Raw genomic sequence first — 10,809 nt, 5'->3', positions numbered from 1 at the left:
GTCGGACGTGCCCTTGCTTTTACTGCCTCTGTGCCGGATGTATATTTACTGTGCTCCGGGCAGGGGCAGTTCAGCTCGATCAAGGGTAGTTTTGGTGCCCAGAGTTATTGAAACTGTGTGAGTTGCACCATGGGGGCGGGTTCATCTGGACTCTAACGTGCCCGCCGCGTTCTCGGAGCTAATTTTCTCTGGCTGTCCGCGCTCCCCCGGAGGTGGGGATGCGACAGGGGGCGGGCGAGGTGGTCGTGTGGCGGGACAGGGGGCTGTGCAGTCGGGAGAGGAGACTGGCCCGCGGTTGAGGACGGCCTCGACGCGACCCGGCAGAGGAGGCGAGAACTCCAGGGAGGACGGACGAGCCCCACGCGACTCCCGGTTGCCGCAGGGCGCACGGGCGACGAGTAGCGCCTGCCAGGGGACCGGGCCGCGCGCCCGCTGCCTTGACTTCCCCATCCCCTCGCGGGGGAGGGGCCGCAGCGGAGAAAGTGCGCGAAGGGGCCGCGGCGGCGAGCCTCCCACGTGACGGGGCCGCGCCGAGCAGAGCGGGACCCGGCGGCGGCGGGCGCAGCAGGGCGGCCTGGAGCCCCGGGAGCGGCGCGCGCGGCCCCGGCCCGGCCGGCGTCCCGGCCTCGCGCTGCACATTCTCTCCTGGCGGCGGCGCCACCTGCGGTCGCGTTCGCCCGAACATGGCGACGCGGAGCAGCAGGAGGGAGTCGCGACTCCCCTTCCTCTTCACCCTGATAGCGCTGCTGCCGCCCGGGGCTTTCGGCGAGGTCTGGCCGCAGACGCTGCCCGGCGGCCGCGCGTCCGGGCCGCAGGATCGGGGCTTCCTCGTGGTGCGGGGCGACCCGCTCGAGCTGCGGCGTGGGGCGCGCGGGGCGCCCCGGGGGGCGGACGAGAAGCCGCTCCGGAGGAGACGGAGCGCTGCCCTGCAGCCCGAGCCTATCCAGGTGTACGGACAGGTGAGCGGTCGGCCCCCGCCTTCCCCCGGCTCTCTCCTCTCCCTGCGCCGCCTCACTCCCTCATCCATCCTTGGCTGTCGCCTCCCAGGTGCAGGCACCGCTGGGGACTTCCCGGCTGGCGTTTGTTTTTTTCCCCTCCTCACATAGGAGTACAACCGTCAGCACTTGAATCGCCTTGATCTTTCCTTCTTCCTGTCGATTTTAGCAAACGGATTCCAGGGCACTCGCGGGGTGCATTGCCTGTTTCCCCAGGGTGTGTGCTCACCGGTGGAGTTTCCGGCAGGTATCAGAGGGGTGCAGCTTCATTTTACGTGTGGATGAAAAACGGGCTTTCTTTCGTGTATCATCAGTTAGCAGCCGAGGCGAGCACCCTGCAGATGCAGTACATTTACCCAGAACAGTCAGAGGAGGGGGTTTCCACACTTACCGTTTTTAACCACAATTAAGGTGGGCAAACCTGAAAGCTTACTCTCTGGGTATAGTCAAAGCAAGAGTGTGTGTGTGTGTGTGTGTGTGTGTGTGTGTGTGTGTGTGTGTGTGTATGTAAGGGCTGAATTTTTTTTATTTTGGACAGGAATATCCCTCGTGACACTTGGGAATTTGAAAGACTGCAATAATTTGGTGGGCATTATTATTCAGTAAGTGATTTATTTCTGTCTAGGCAGTGGGTTTAATTAGATCATAAGGAACATGAATTTCACTTTTATGGCAGGACTTCTGGCAATTACAAACCGAGTTTGTGGGTTAGTATCAGCGTTGGCAAAATTAATTTGTCCGTGTTATTGCCTCATAAGACTCGCAGTCCTATGGTTGAGACTGACATCAGCAAAACTGGAAGGTCGGTGGGGGAGAAAAAATGGGAACAGTGGAGGTGGTCCATTACATGATTTCTAGAGTCAAAATATTCCCTTCAAAGTAGAAATTAAAGGATTAGTCTGAATTCTGCATCTCTTCACTGATTTTCCTTTAGCCGTTTCTTCAAGAAATACACAGAGTTAAATGTTCAACCCTTGGAGCCAGGAAGAACGTTATAAACCATCTCCCCTAGTGTGCCATTTTGTTGATGAAGCCACCAGAGCTGGGAAAGGTGAAGTGACTAGCCCAGGGTCACATGGGGCAGGGTTGCCTGCTCTTTAGTTTTTGTCTGCATTGTCTCAGTGACTTTCGAGTGATCAAATAGCCGCCCTCTCTTTATACAGTGCGGTGCTTCTTAAATAACTTTTTTCTAAAGTAAAATGTATTGGTAAGAGAGGGGATAGGGATGGAGGTGAGAGGATGGGAGCATTTGCCTTCCATCCACCATCAGCTCCTGGGCAAGAGCGTGTGCCAGTGGGCATATAACTGCTGGTAGGCATGGGCTGCTGGAGCCTGCCTGTTTGGCTCCCTCGTGGGTCCAGATTCTTGTTGCCTTCCCCACCCCCATCTGAAACTTCTTTTTTGTATTGTTGAAAGAAGTCAGCAAGGTCCTTGCTCCCCACAGGGACGCCAGCATCCTGATGGAGGATGGGGGAGGGAGAAAGAGAGGCTCCCTTGTTTCTTGAGTCTTCCCCATCAGCCCAGCTCTGCTGTGGGCTTGAGTCAGCTTTCTGGGGGCTGGGAGTGGAGAGCCGCGGGAGATGATCCCTTCCGGAGCTCAGGTCCCAAACATCTATAGTTTGGGCTGCGGGAAGAGCTTCCTGGTCGCAAAAATATGCACACAGTTGCCATTTCTTCCTTGGGTTTGGTTTGTGAAAGCTCCTGGGGGATTTGGGGCCAGTTAAAGATGAACTGTGTTCTTCTTGGGAGTGACTAAAAAACCCTCGGCTTTTATATTTCTGAGCCAGATTGAGTTTGGTTCTGTGGAAGGTTGGAGAACTAGCCCTCAGACTCATAATGAGGAATTCCTACCAAGGGTGAGGACCCAGAGCAGTGTTTTTTCTTCTCCGAGGCCTCCTCCCTGTGCCATTGTTCTTGGTTGCCCTGAAGTTAATAAAACTGGGATTAACTTGAATCTGTAAGGATTTGAGTGAGATAGAAGGAAGGACTTCCTGGTCCTGGGCTTTCTGCTACAAACACTGTCTGGTGCAGACCCTTTAGACTGCAAGCACAGGAATCAGTAACTGAAGGGGTTTGGCCTGTCCCTCTTGGAGCTCTGGAGGGCTGCCCAGCTATTTGGAACAATCTTTCTAGCAAAGATGCCCATTTGCCTCTGTTTTCCCTGGGACAGACCTGGTTTATACGTTGTCCCTGATGGTTATGAAAAGTGCTGTGTTCACGCAAAAAAGTGTCAGGATGCAGACAATAAATTAGATGGCCATTCTGCTTCCAGCCCTAAGCCAATTCCCACGTTATACTCCCCCCAGTCCCCACCCTTTAACTTTGAAATGTAAGAAGTTGCCATGTTTTTCCATAGTGTCACTTGAATTCAGTGTGATTCTATATAGGGATGGGGGTGCAGATGAGGGGCTGGGCAGAGTTTTCATCCCTGCTTTCAGAAAACTTAGAATTTAAGGAGGAGATAAAGCAGATGCAAACGTACAGGCATGGAAATGTACCAGACAGGGATAAGGAAACATGGACGCGATACACCAGCCACAACTCTTCAGTGGGGTGTGAGTGGGTTGTTTGATATGGGAGGGCATGGGAGATGGAGTGATAAAGGGTCAGTGGGCTCAGACACTCTGCAGCTTCTCGCTCTCTGACCTTTGAGTGAGGTTAAGAGGATGCCTGGCAGCACAGATTAGGGCTGGAAGCCGAAGCTGCCTGACGGAAGAAGCCCCAGGGGTGATGTTCAGGCCACTAGCTCCAGGGAGGGGAGCAGGAGGGCTTTTGCATCTGAGAAAGAGCCCTGTGTTGCAGTCAGTGTCAGTTCTTTTTCTCTGGCTCTGCTAACCTATGGAGTAAACTAGGCTTAGTTGTGTCCCTTCTAAAACAGGCCAGATCCAAGAAGGGGGATTCCAGAATTCTTGTCACTCTGGATTTCCTCCTGATTTTATGTCAGCTCCATGCCTCCGTGCCACCTGCTTTTCCCTCTGCCTCATATGGTCTTTCCCTGTCTTTCTTTGCTTGCAAAACCCCTATTCCATTTTTCAGCATCCAAGGAGTACCTCTTAGTATTCCCAGGCTCTGGTGGGAAGAGTTCTTTTGAGCTTGGTAACAGCACTGACTGCCTGGTGTTCTAATTGCTTGTTTAACTGTTTCATCTCCCTATTTGCTCCTTGAGGGCATGGATCAAGTCTCTCCTCTGTGTCCCTGGCACTTGGGAGGCCCTCAATGAATATTTGTGGACCAGCTGCCCACCTGGAAAGAGAAAGGCCTAGAGGGTAGGAAGCACATCCAAGTTATAGAAAAGGTATTTATAAGGAGGGCTGTCGTGAGCCCACAATGGAGAGTGGAAGTGAGTTGGCTCAGGATGTGGGTCGGGGAGCCCTGATTTTCCTGTGCTATTCTGGGGTTTATTTTGAATGAAGAGCTGGGATTCTATCGTACAGAATGCTCCCTTTCTGGGCACTCATGGTATTGCTAATGGTATTGTTTTGGGGGAAAATCCTTTGGAATGAAGCGCAAAGCCTAACAGGATTTACAGGTTTATTTTCCTTCCAATGAGCTCTCTCTTCATAATTCCTGCTTTTTAGAGTCCAGGGAGTATTCAGTGTCCTGATTTGAGACTGAAAATAAAGTGTCTGTTACAGCACAAGGCCCTGAGACAAAGAGCCTCCTTTGGGTGTGGAAGACTGTGTAGCTTTAGGTCTCTTTGGGGTAGATTCTTGTATTATACACTTGCTTGGGAAAGAATTGGCTGGTTGATTCTGAAGTTAGGATGTTTGACCTGTATGCTTCCAAAAGATGAGAAGGCAAAGCATTTGCGGTTTCAAGTTGGCTTCTGCATAGGTGAAGGGTTCCTTGGCGTTTGGGGTTGGCTTGATCAGGGGTGTGACCTTGAAAAACTTCCTGGTCTCACTTGGCATCTCTTCTTGGGCACAGTTCTTGGCTCGGTCTCTGGCCACTGTTTAATAGCTTGCCTGTCTTGGGGCGTGGCAGGTGGAGGCTTTGAGAGGTGGAAGGGATGGGAGAAAAAGGGACAGGGAACAGCACTGAGGAGATGGAGAATGAAAGGGATGAAATGGAAAGCCACCCAGTCCGTTTATTTAGCCTTCAGTAGGTAATGCATGTTTGCAAAACAATATTTGAACAAAAGAGTATGTAGTGAGAAGTAAATTTCTCTCCCTTACATGACCCCACTCACCCAGTGTCCGCGGTCATCAGTTTTTTGTATGTCCTTCCAAAAACATTCTACACGTATGTAACATATATGGACATAAAATCTGAAACTTGAAATATCAGTGGCTTTCTGTTATCCCTGGCCCCTGATATCATGAATAATGACATCAGTTCCAAAACATATTTATGGCATAGTTACTGTCAATAGGAAGGGAGCTACCTGAAGTGTCATAGTATAAAATAGATTTTTACTTTTCCTCCAGGCCAGGGTGGAAAATACCAGTCCACTTCAAGGATTCCTGCCAGCCGAGGCCAGGAGAGCAGCATTATGTAGCCCTCTTGTCACTTGGAAAGGTGCTGGAGGGCAGTTCCCTGGAGATGTAGAGCCCAGGTTTGTGAGAACATCAGAATACTGAGATCACGGATCTTGGCTTTAACTCATGTTCTTTTCGAAAATGTTTTCTTTAGATTCTGTAAAGTGGAGTCAATAGTATGCTTAATAAACTGCTTTGAGACCTGGGATCCAGGAGGCAGATTCTAACAGCAATGAACATCCCAAAGCAAAAAATGGATGCTGTAGGAACATTTCATTGTCATAATTTGGGCTGTTCCTCCTTAGAGATGACGGCCATCTTGGTAGTGTCATTGTTTAATCCCAGGGCCAAGGATGGATTGAGCCAAGGCTTGTACTGTCCCCTGTGATGGACAGACACAGGAGCATGCAAATAATCTGGAGAGCAGGTAACCCAAAGAATAACCTATTTGCCTTTGCTATGTATTTATTTAGTGTTGTTGGTTTTTTTTAAGGATCAGTTTACCTTCCTAATTAAATTTTGCTTAGGTGAATATTAAAATGAGTTTGCATTCTTTGAGCAGCTGATATGCAAAATGACAGGCATACGTGTGTTAGGGAAAGCCAGTGTTGTTGTTTTTTTTTAAGGATCAGTTTACCTTCCTAATTAAATTTTGCTTAGGTGAATATTAAAATGAGTTTGCATTCTTTGAGCAGCTGATATGCAAAATGACAGGCATACGTGTGTTAGGGAAAGCCAGTTTGGAGTTTAGAATTTTTGATAATAATTCAGATGTAGATAATTTGAGAGTTGACCACGTAGAAATATATTAAAACGAGGTATTGTAGTAACCTTTCCTCCATATTTTTAGGTTCAGGTGTGATGGAACGTAAAGGAGAGCTCACTGCATTTTGGTTTGAATATTCATTAGTATTTCAGCAGAAGTGGTCTGGGCTGCAGGGCTGACGCATCTTTGTCGAGCACAGAACCTTCCTGTGCATCCCCTAGGTGTGCCAGAATCCGTTGGCACATGGCATATTCAGTCCAGCCATGTAAATGCAAAAATCAATTTCCCTCAGTTTAAAATGAGCTGCAGTTAATTTCGACCTAATTTACTGGTTTATCGACCTGTGAACCTTGGGTCTTCGAAGAAGTGGCACGGGCAGCCATCTAGCATCCAAGTGGCTGATGTTGCTTTAAATCAGAGAAGGTGGGTGGACTGCTGATTAAGATCAAGATTTGGGTTTCCTCCCGTGTTATTGTGAGACCCTCAACTTTTTATTGTAACGTGAGGAATGCTTTGAGCGTTTTGGGCTGGGTTCCATAAAAATAGGACTTCATAAGTTACATGACTTTTGTAGTCATGACCACAACAGGGAATTAAAAATAATTACAGAATTCTGTTATCCACTGCGTAATTGTTAATAATAACGGTAACATCCATGGTCACGTCACTGCTTCTGGCCAGGAGCTGGAAGGGTTTATCTTCCTGACCTCGTGTCAGGTCGTCTCTTCGATGGATCTTCCCGCCATGACGGAAATATTCTGGATCTGTGCTGGCCAGGGTGTCCACTAGCCATCTGTGGCAGTTGAGGCTTGAAATGTGGCTGGTATGACCGAAGAATTGAATTTATTTTCCTTTCATTGAATTTTCATCGAGTTAAATTTAAGTTTAAACGGCCCCACGTGGCCCTTGGACAGCATAGCTTTAACCGGTTGCGTGAAGTTCCCTTTCCCGGTGGTGGCAACTGGTGCTTCACCCAGGGGAGAAGCTTGTAGCCACAGCAAGGCCTGTCTTTGTTTCCACCACAAACAGGGTAGGGAAAGCGAGAGTTGAGGGCTGCTGTCTGAACCTGAGGTTTTGGTGGCTGCTGGCTGCCAGGTTGAGTGTGGGGAGACCCTGGCCTTTCTTTCCCGGGTAGGGCTGCATCAGGGGGTGTGGTGGAGGGTGCCGTGGGTGCCCTGTTCATCTTAGCAGCTGCCTCTGCATAGCTGTCTCCTCCCATGAGGGACCTGGGCACTGAGGGCTGACCTGTGTGCCTTCACTTTTGATGTGGCTTTGCCCAGACAGCGCACGTGGCCCGGGCGGCGTGCAGACCCTGTGCATCTGTTTAGCCGAGAAAGCTGTACCTGGTGCCTTAACGTGGGGGCCACCTCCCCACACCTGCCCTCCGCTTCCTGGGCTCGCCTTGTCTTCCCTCAATGCAGCCAGGTCTGTCTTCCGTCCCTGCAGCCCTGCAGGCTGGCATGAAGACAAACCGTGTGGGCGTGGGCGTGGGCGTGTGGTCTTCATCACCGCCTGGGACCCCCGCCTGCCGCAGGCCCTCTAATCCCGCCCGCCGCTGCCGCTGTAGGTGCTCGGCTCGGCAAATCGGGACCCTTCACCATGATTTATCTCCAGTCCCCTGAATTAGATTAAAAACACCACTACAAATTCTCAGAAAGGCAGGCTGATGTGATTACGTCCCAAATTGGAGTGGCAGACAAGGGCAATAAAAAGATGCACTTGTATCTTATATTCGCGTGTTGTGCCGTGTAGGGACCAACATGTGGTTTATTATCTCCTTCCCCCTCCCTTTGTTTTTGTTTTTTAAATGAGGAAAGTAACCAATATTGCATCTTTTATTTAGAAAAGAGACTAGCCTGTTGAATAGAAACCCTCTGCCCCCAAATAACTGGACTGAAGGGGGGAAGATGTCTGGGTTGATTCTTACATAAATAAATGAGGGTTTGAGCCAATGGGTGGGTCCTGAATGGAGATTTTAATGTGTTAGTTGGGCCTGAGGTGAGATCCAGTCTACTTGGATGGTCTGGGGAGCTGAATAGTGTCAGGGTGAAATTCTTCACTCTTAGGAAACCTCTGCATCCAGAAGAAATAGGGAGAAGCTGGGATAATCTGATGGAGCTTGGAGGGCCGGGGTTAAAAATAACCCTGGGAGTAAAAGCCAGTTTAGGGACTGTCTCTGGGGAGCCTGGCGTGGGTGCATCTGAGAAGAGCCATGTATGGGGGAGGAGCCCAGATAGTAAAGGACTCTAATTCTCTGTTAGCCCAGAGGATACAGGCAAGACGCTTCCATGTGGGTCTACGCCAGGGGCCTGGGGAGAAGGCCTGCCCCAGGGTCCCAGCAGAGAAAGCTGCCCATGGCAGGGAGTGGGGACAGCGGACAGAGGTGGGTGCTTGCGGCCTGTGAGGCTGGGGGAGGGTTTGGAAGAGACTTGAAATGTCTTAAAGCTGTGCTCCATTAATTGGGTAACATGAGACTGTGTACCTATAACTTACCTCATCTGTATATGTTTAGTTCTCTGAAGTTCTCTGAATAGTTCTTTAAAAAAAATCCTGCAGTTAACCGTGCACGTGGTTTGCTGGATTGGGCGAGGTGTGCTGCTGTGGAGGTGATGCAGGGGTTCCTGCAGAAACAAGCCTCGGACCTGGAGAGGGGAAGAATTCAGGAGTGGATGTGGAGAGCTGGATGGAGGAGAAAGGCTGTCATCACAGGGTTGAGGAGCTCAGCTGCGGGGGCGGGGGGCGGCCCGAGGGGCTTCTCCTGCCCTCCTGGTAGCAGAGGCATCTCACAGGACTGAAAGGTTGGCCTTGCTGTTGGGTTTAAACCACTGGTTAAGGTGAGGTCTTGAGGTGTTTGGTTCTGGGATGTCATGTAAATACTTTCCCCTTGGGGAAGGGAAGTGCTAGAAATCAGTGCCACCTCTGCGTTGGTTGGTTCGTTGGAGCCTTGGGAATCAGAGCTTGGGTTTCCCCAGGTTTCAAATCTTGGTTGTGGAGTGAGGGGAAGGCTGCCTGAGCGCAGGGCTTGGCCACGTCTGGCTTCTTTTTTTAAAAATAAATTTATTTATTTATTAATTTATTTATTTTTGTCTGCCTTGGGTCTTCATTGCTGCGCGCGGGCTTTCTCTAGTTGCGGCGAGCGGGGGCTACTCTTCGTTGCAGTGCGTGGGCTTCTCATTGCGGTGGCTTCTCTTGTTGTGGAGCATGGGCTTTAAAGCGCAGGCTCAGTAGTTGTGGCACACGGCCTCCGTAGTTGTGGCTCGCAGGCTCTAGCGCGCAGGCTCGGTAGTTGTGGCGCACGGGCTAACTTGCTCCACGGCATGTGGGATCTTCCTGGACCAGGGCTCGGACCCGTGTCCCCTGCATTGGCAGGCAGCTTCTTAACCACTGCGCCACTAGGGAAGTCTCCGTGACTGGCTTCGGAGCTTGACCCGGACGTGCAGTGTTTCACCAGTTTATGTATGTTGTTACTTCCTGCTCTTAGGCCTCAGTGTTCCAATCCTGATGATGCTCACGGTAGTTTTTTATGTGCTGCCATTTTGTGAAGAATGGTTTATTTTGGTATAAAGACCATACCAGTAACAAGAGGAAATAACATTTTAGCAATTTGAAGTTTATGAAATATATTCATGGATAAGATCTCGTTTGATTTGAAGGTAAGCCTTATTTATTTATTAAAAAAATTTTTTTTAGCAATATGAAAGGAAGTCTTTGTTTTCTAGCGAGGACTAGTAGCCAGGATCACTATTAAAGACTAAATCTTAATAAGAGGCATCCATACATTAAAAAAAAATCCCAGCACATATTTTTATTCTGTAATAATTTTGTCTCTCTCCCCTTTTGACATCCCTAAGAAATCCACTTTGCCAAAGAATAACTTTCCCCCTGCAGAGCTTTTCCAGTACATGTCAACACAGTGAATTTTCCCTCCTTTATTAATAAAGCAGAAGTATCCAGGGCACCTTCTGTGGCCAGGCTGGTGGGCAGCTGGGATGTTGCTGCCATTCTGGTTGGCAAGACCCTGAATTGTGTGGATGTTGCTCATAGGGTGGTGATGGTTCGAGCAGAGCTTTCCACTGGCTCTGTGGTGTCACACATCTTCAGGTAAGCCTTATTATTATTCTCTGTTCACAGATGAGTATCTTGAGGCTCCAAAAGGCAAAGGGACGTCCCCCAAGTTGTGCAGCCCATCAATCGTTGAGACCAGGACTCAAACCCAAGCCTCTGACTTGTCTCAGATTTACGGTGGCACCTTTCCCTCTTGTAAATATTCCAGTGAAAGCCTTGCTTTCAGCCAGGGGTCCAGTGGCTGTGATCGCTTTTGTTCCCCCTTCAAAACCTAGAGATCTCATATAATGCCACCCTTTCCCTGGCTTTCCTGGCTACACCAGTTTACTTTTTTTTTTTTTTTTTTTTTTTTGCGGTACTCTCACTGTTGTGGCCTCTCCCGTCGCAGAGCACAGGCTCTGGACGCGCAGGCTCAGCAGCCATGGCTCACGGGCCCAGCCGCTCCGCGGCATGTGGGATCTTCCCGGACCGGGGCACGAACCCGCGTCCCCTGCATTGGCAGGCG

At 50.0% G+C, this 10,809-nt stretch overlaps 1 protein-coding gene across 1 annotated transcript in view; it reads left to right on the top strand.

Annotated features, from left to right (window-relative positions):
- The first annotated feature begins 683 nt into the window (after positions 1 to 683).
- The window catches only part of SORL1 (sortilin related receptor 1), a 158,375-nt gene continuing 148,249 nt past the window's right edge, over positions 684 to 10,809 (top strand). The window contains exon 1 of the mRNA XM_007115340.4: positions 684 to 959. Within this exon, the coding sequence (XP_007115402.1) occupies positions 684 to 959 (276 nt within the window). The remainder of the gene's footprint in view (positions 960 to 10,809) is intronic.

The sequence above is a fragment of the Physeter macrocephalus genome, chromosome 16 (assembly GCF_002837175.3).
Source record: "Physeter macrocephalus isolate SW-GA chromosome 16, ASM283717v5, whole genome shotgun sequence".
Classification (NCBI taxonomy): domain Eukaryota; kingdom Metazoa; phylum Chordata; class Mammalia; order Artiodactyla; family Physeteridae; genus Physeter; species Physeter macrocephalus.
This window is presented reverse-complemented; position numbering and strand designations above follow the sequence as displayed.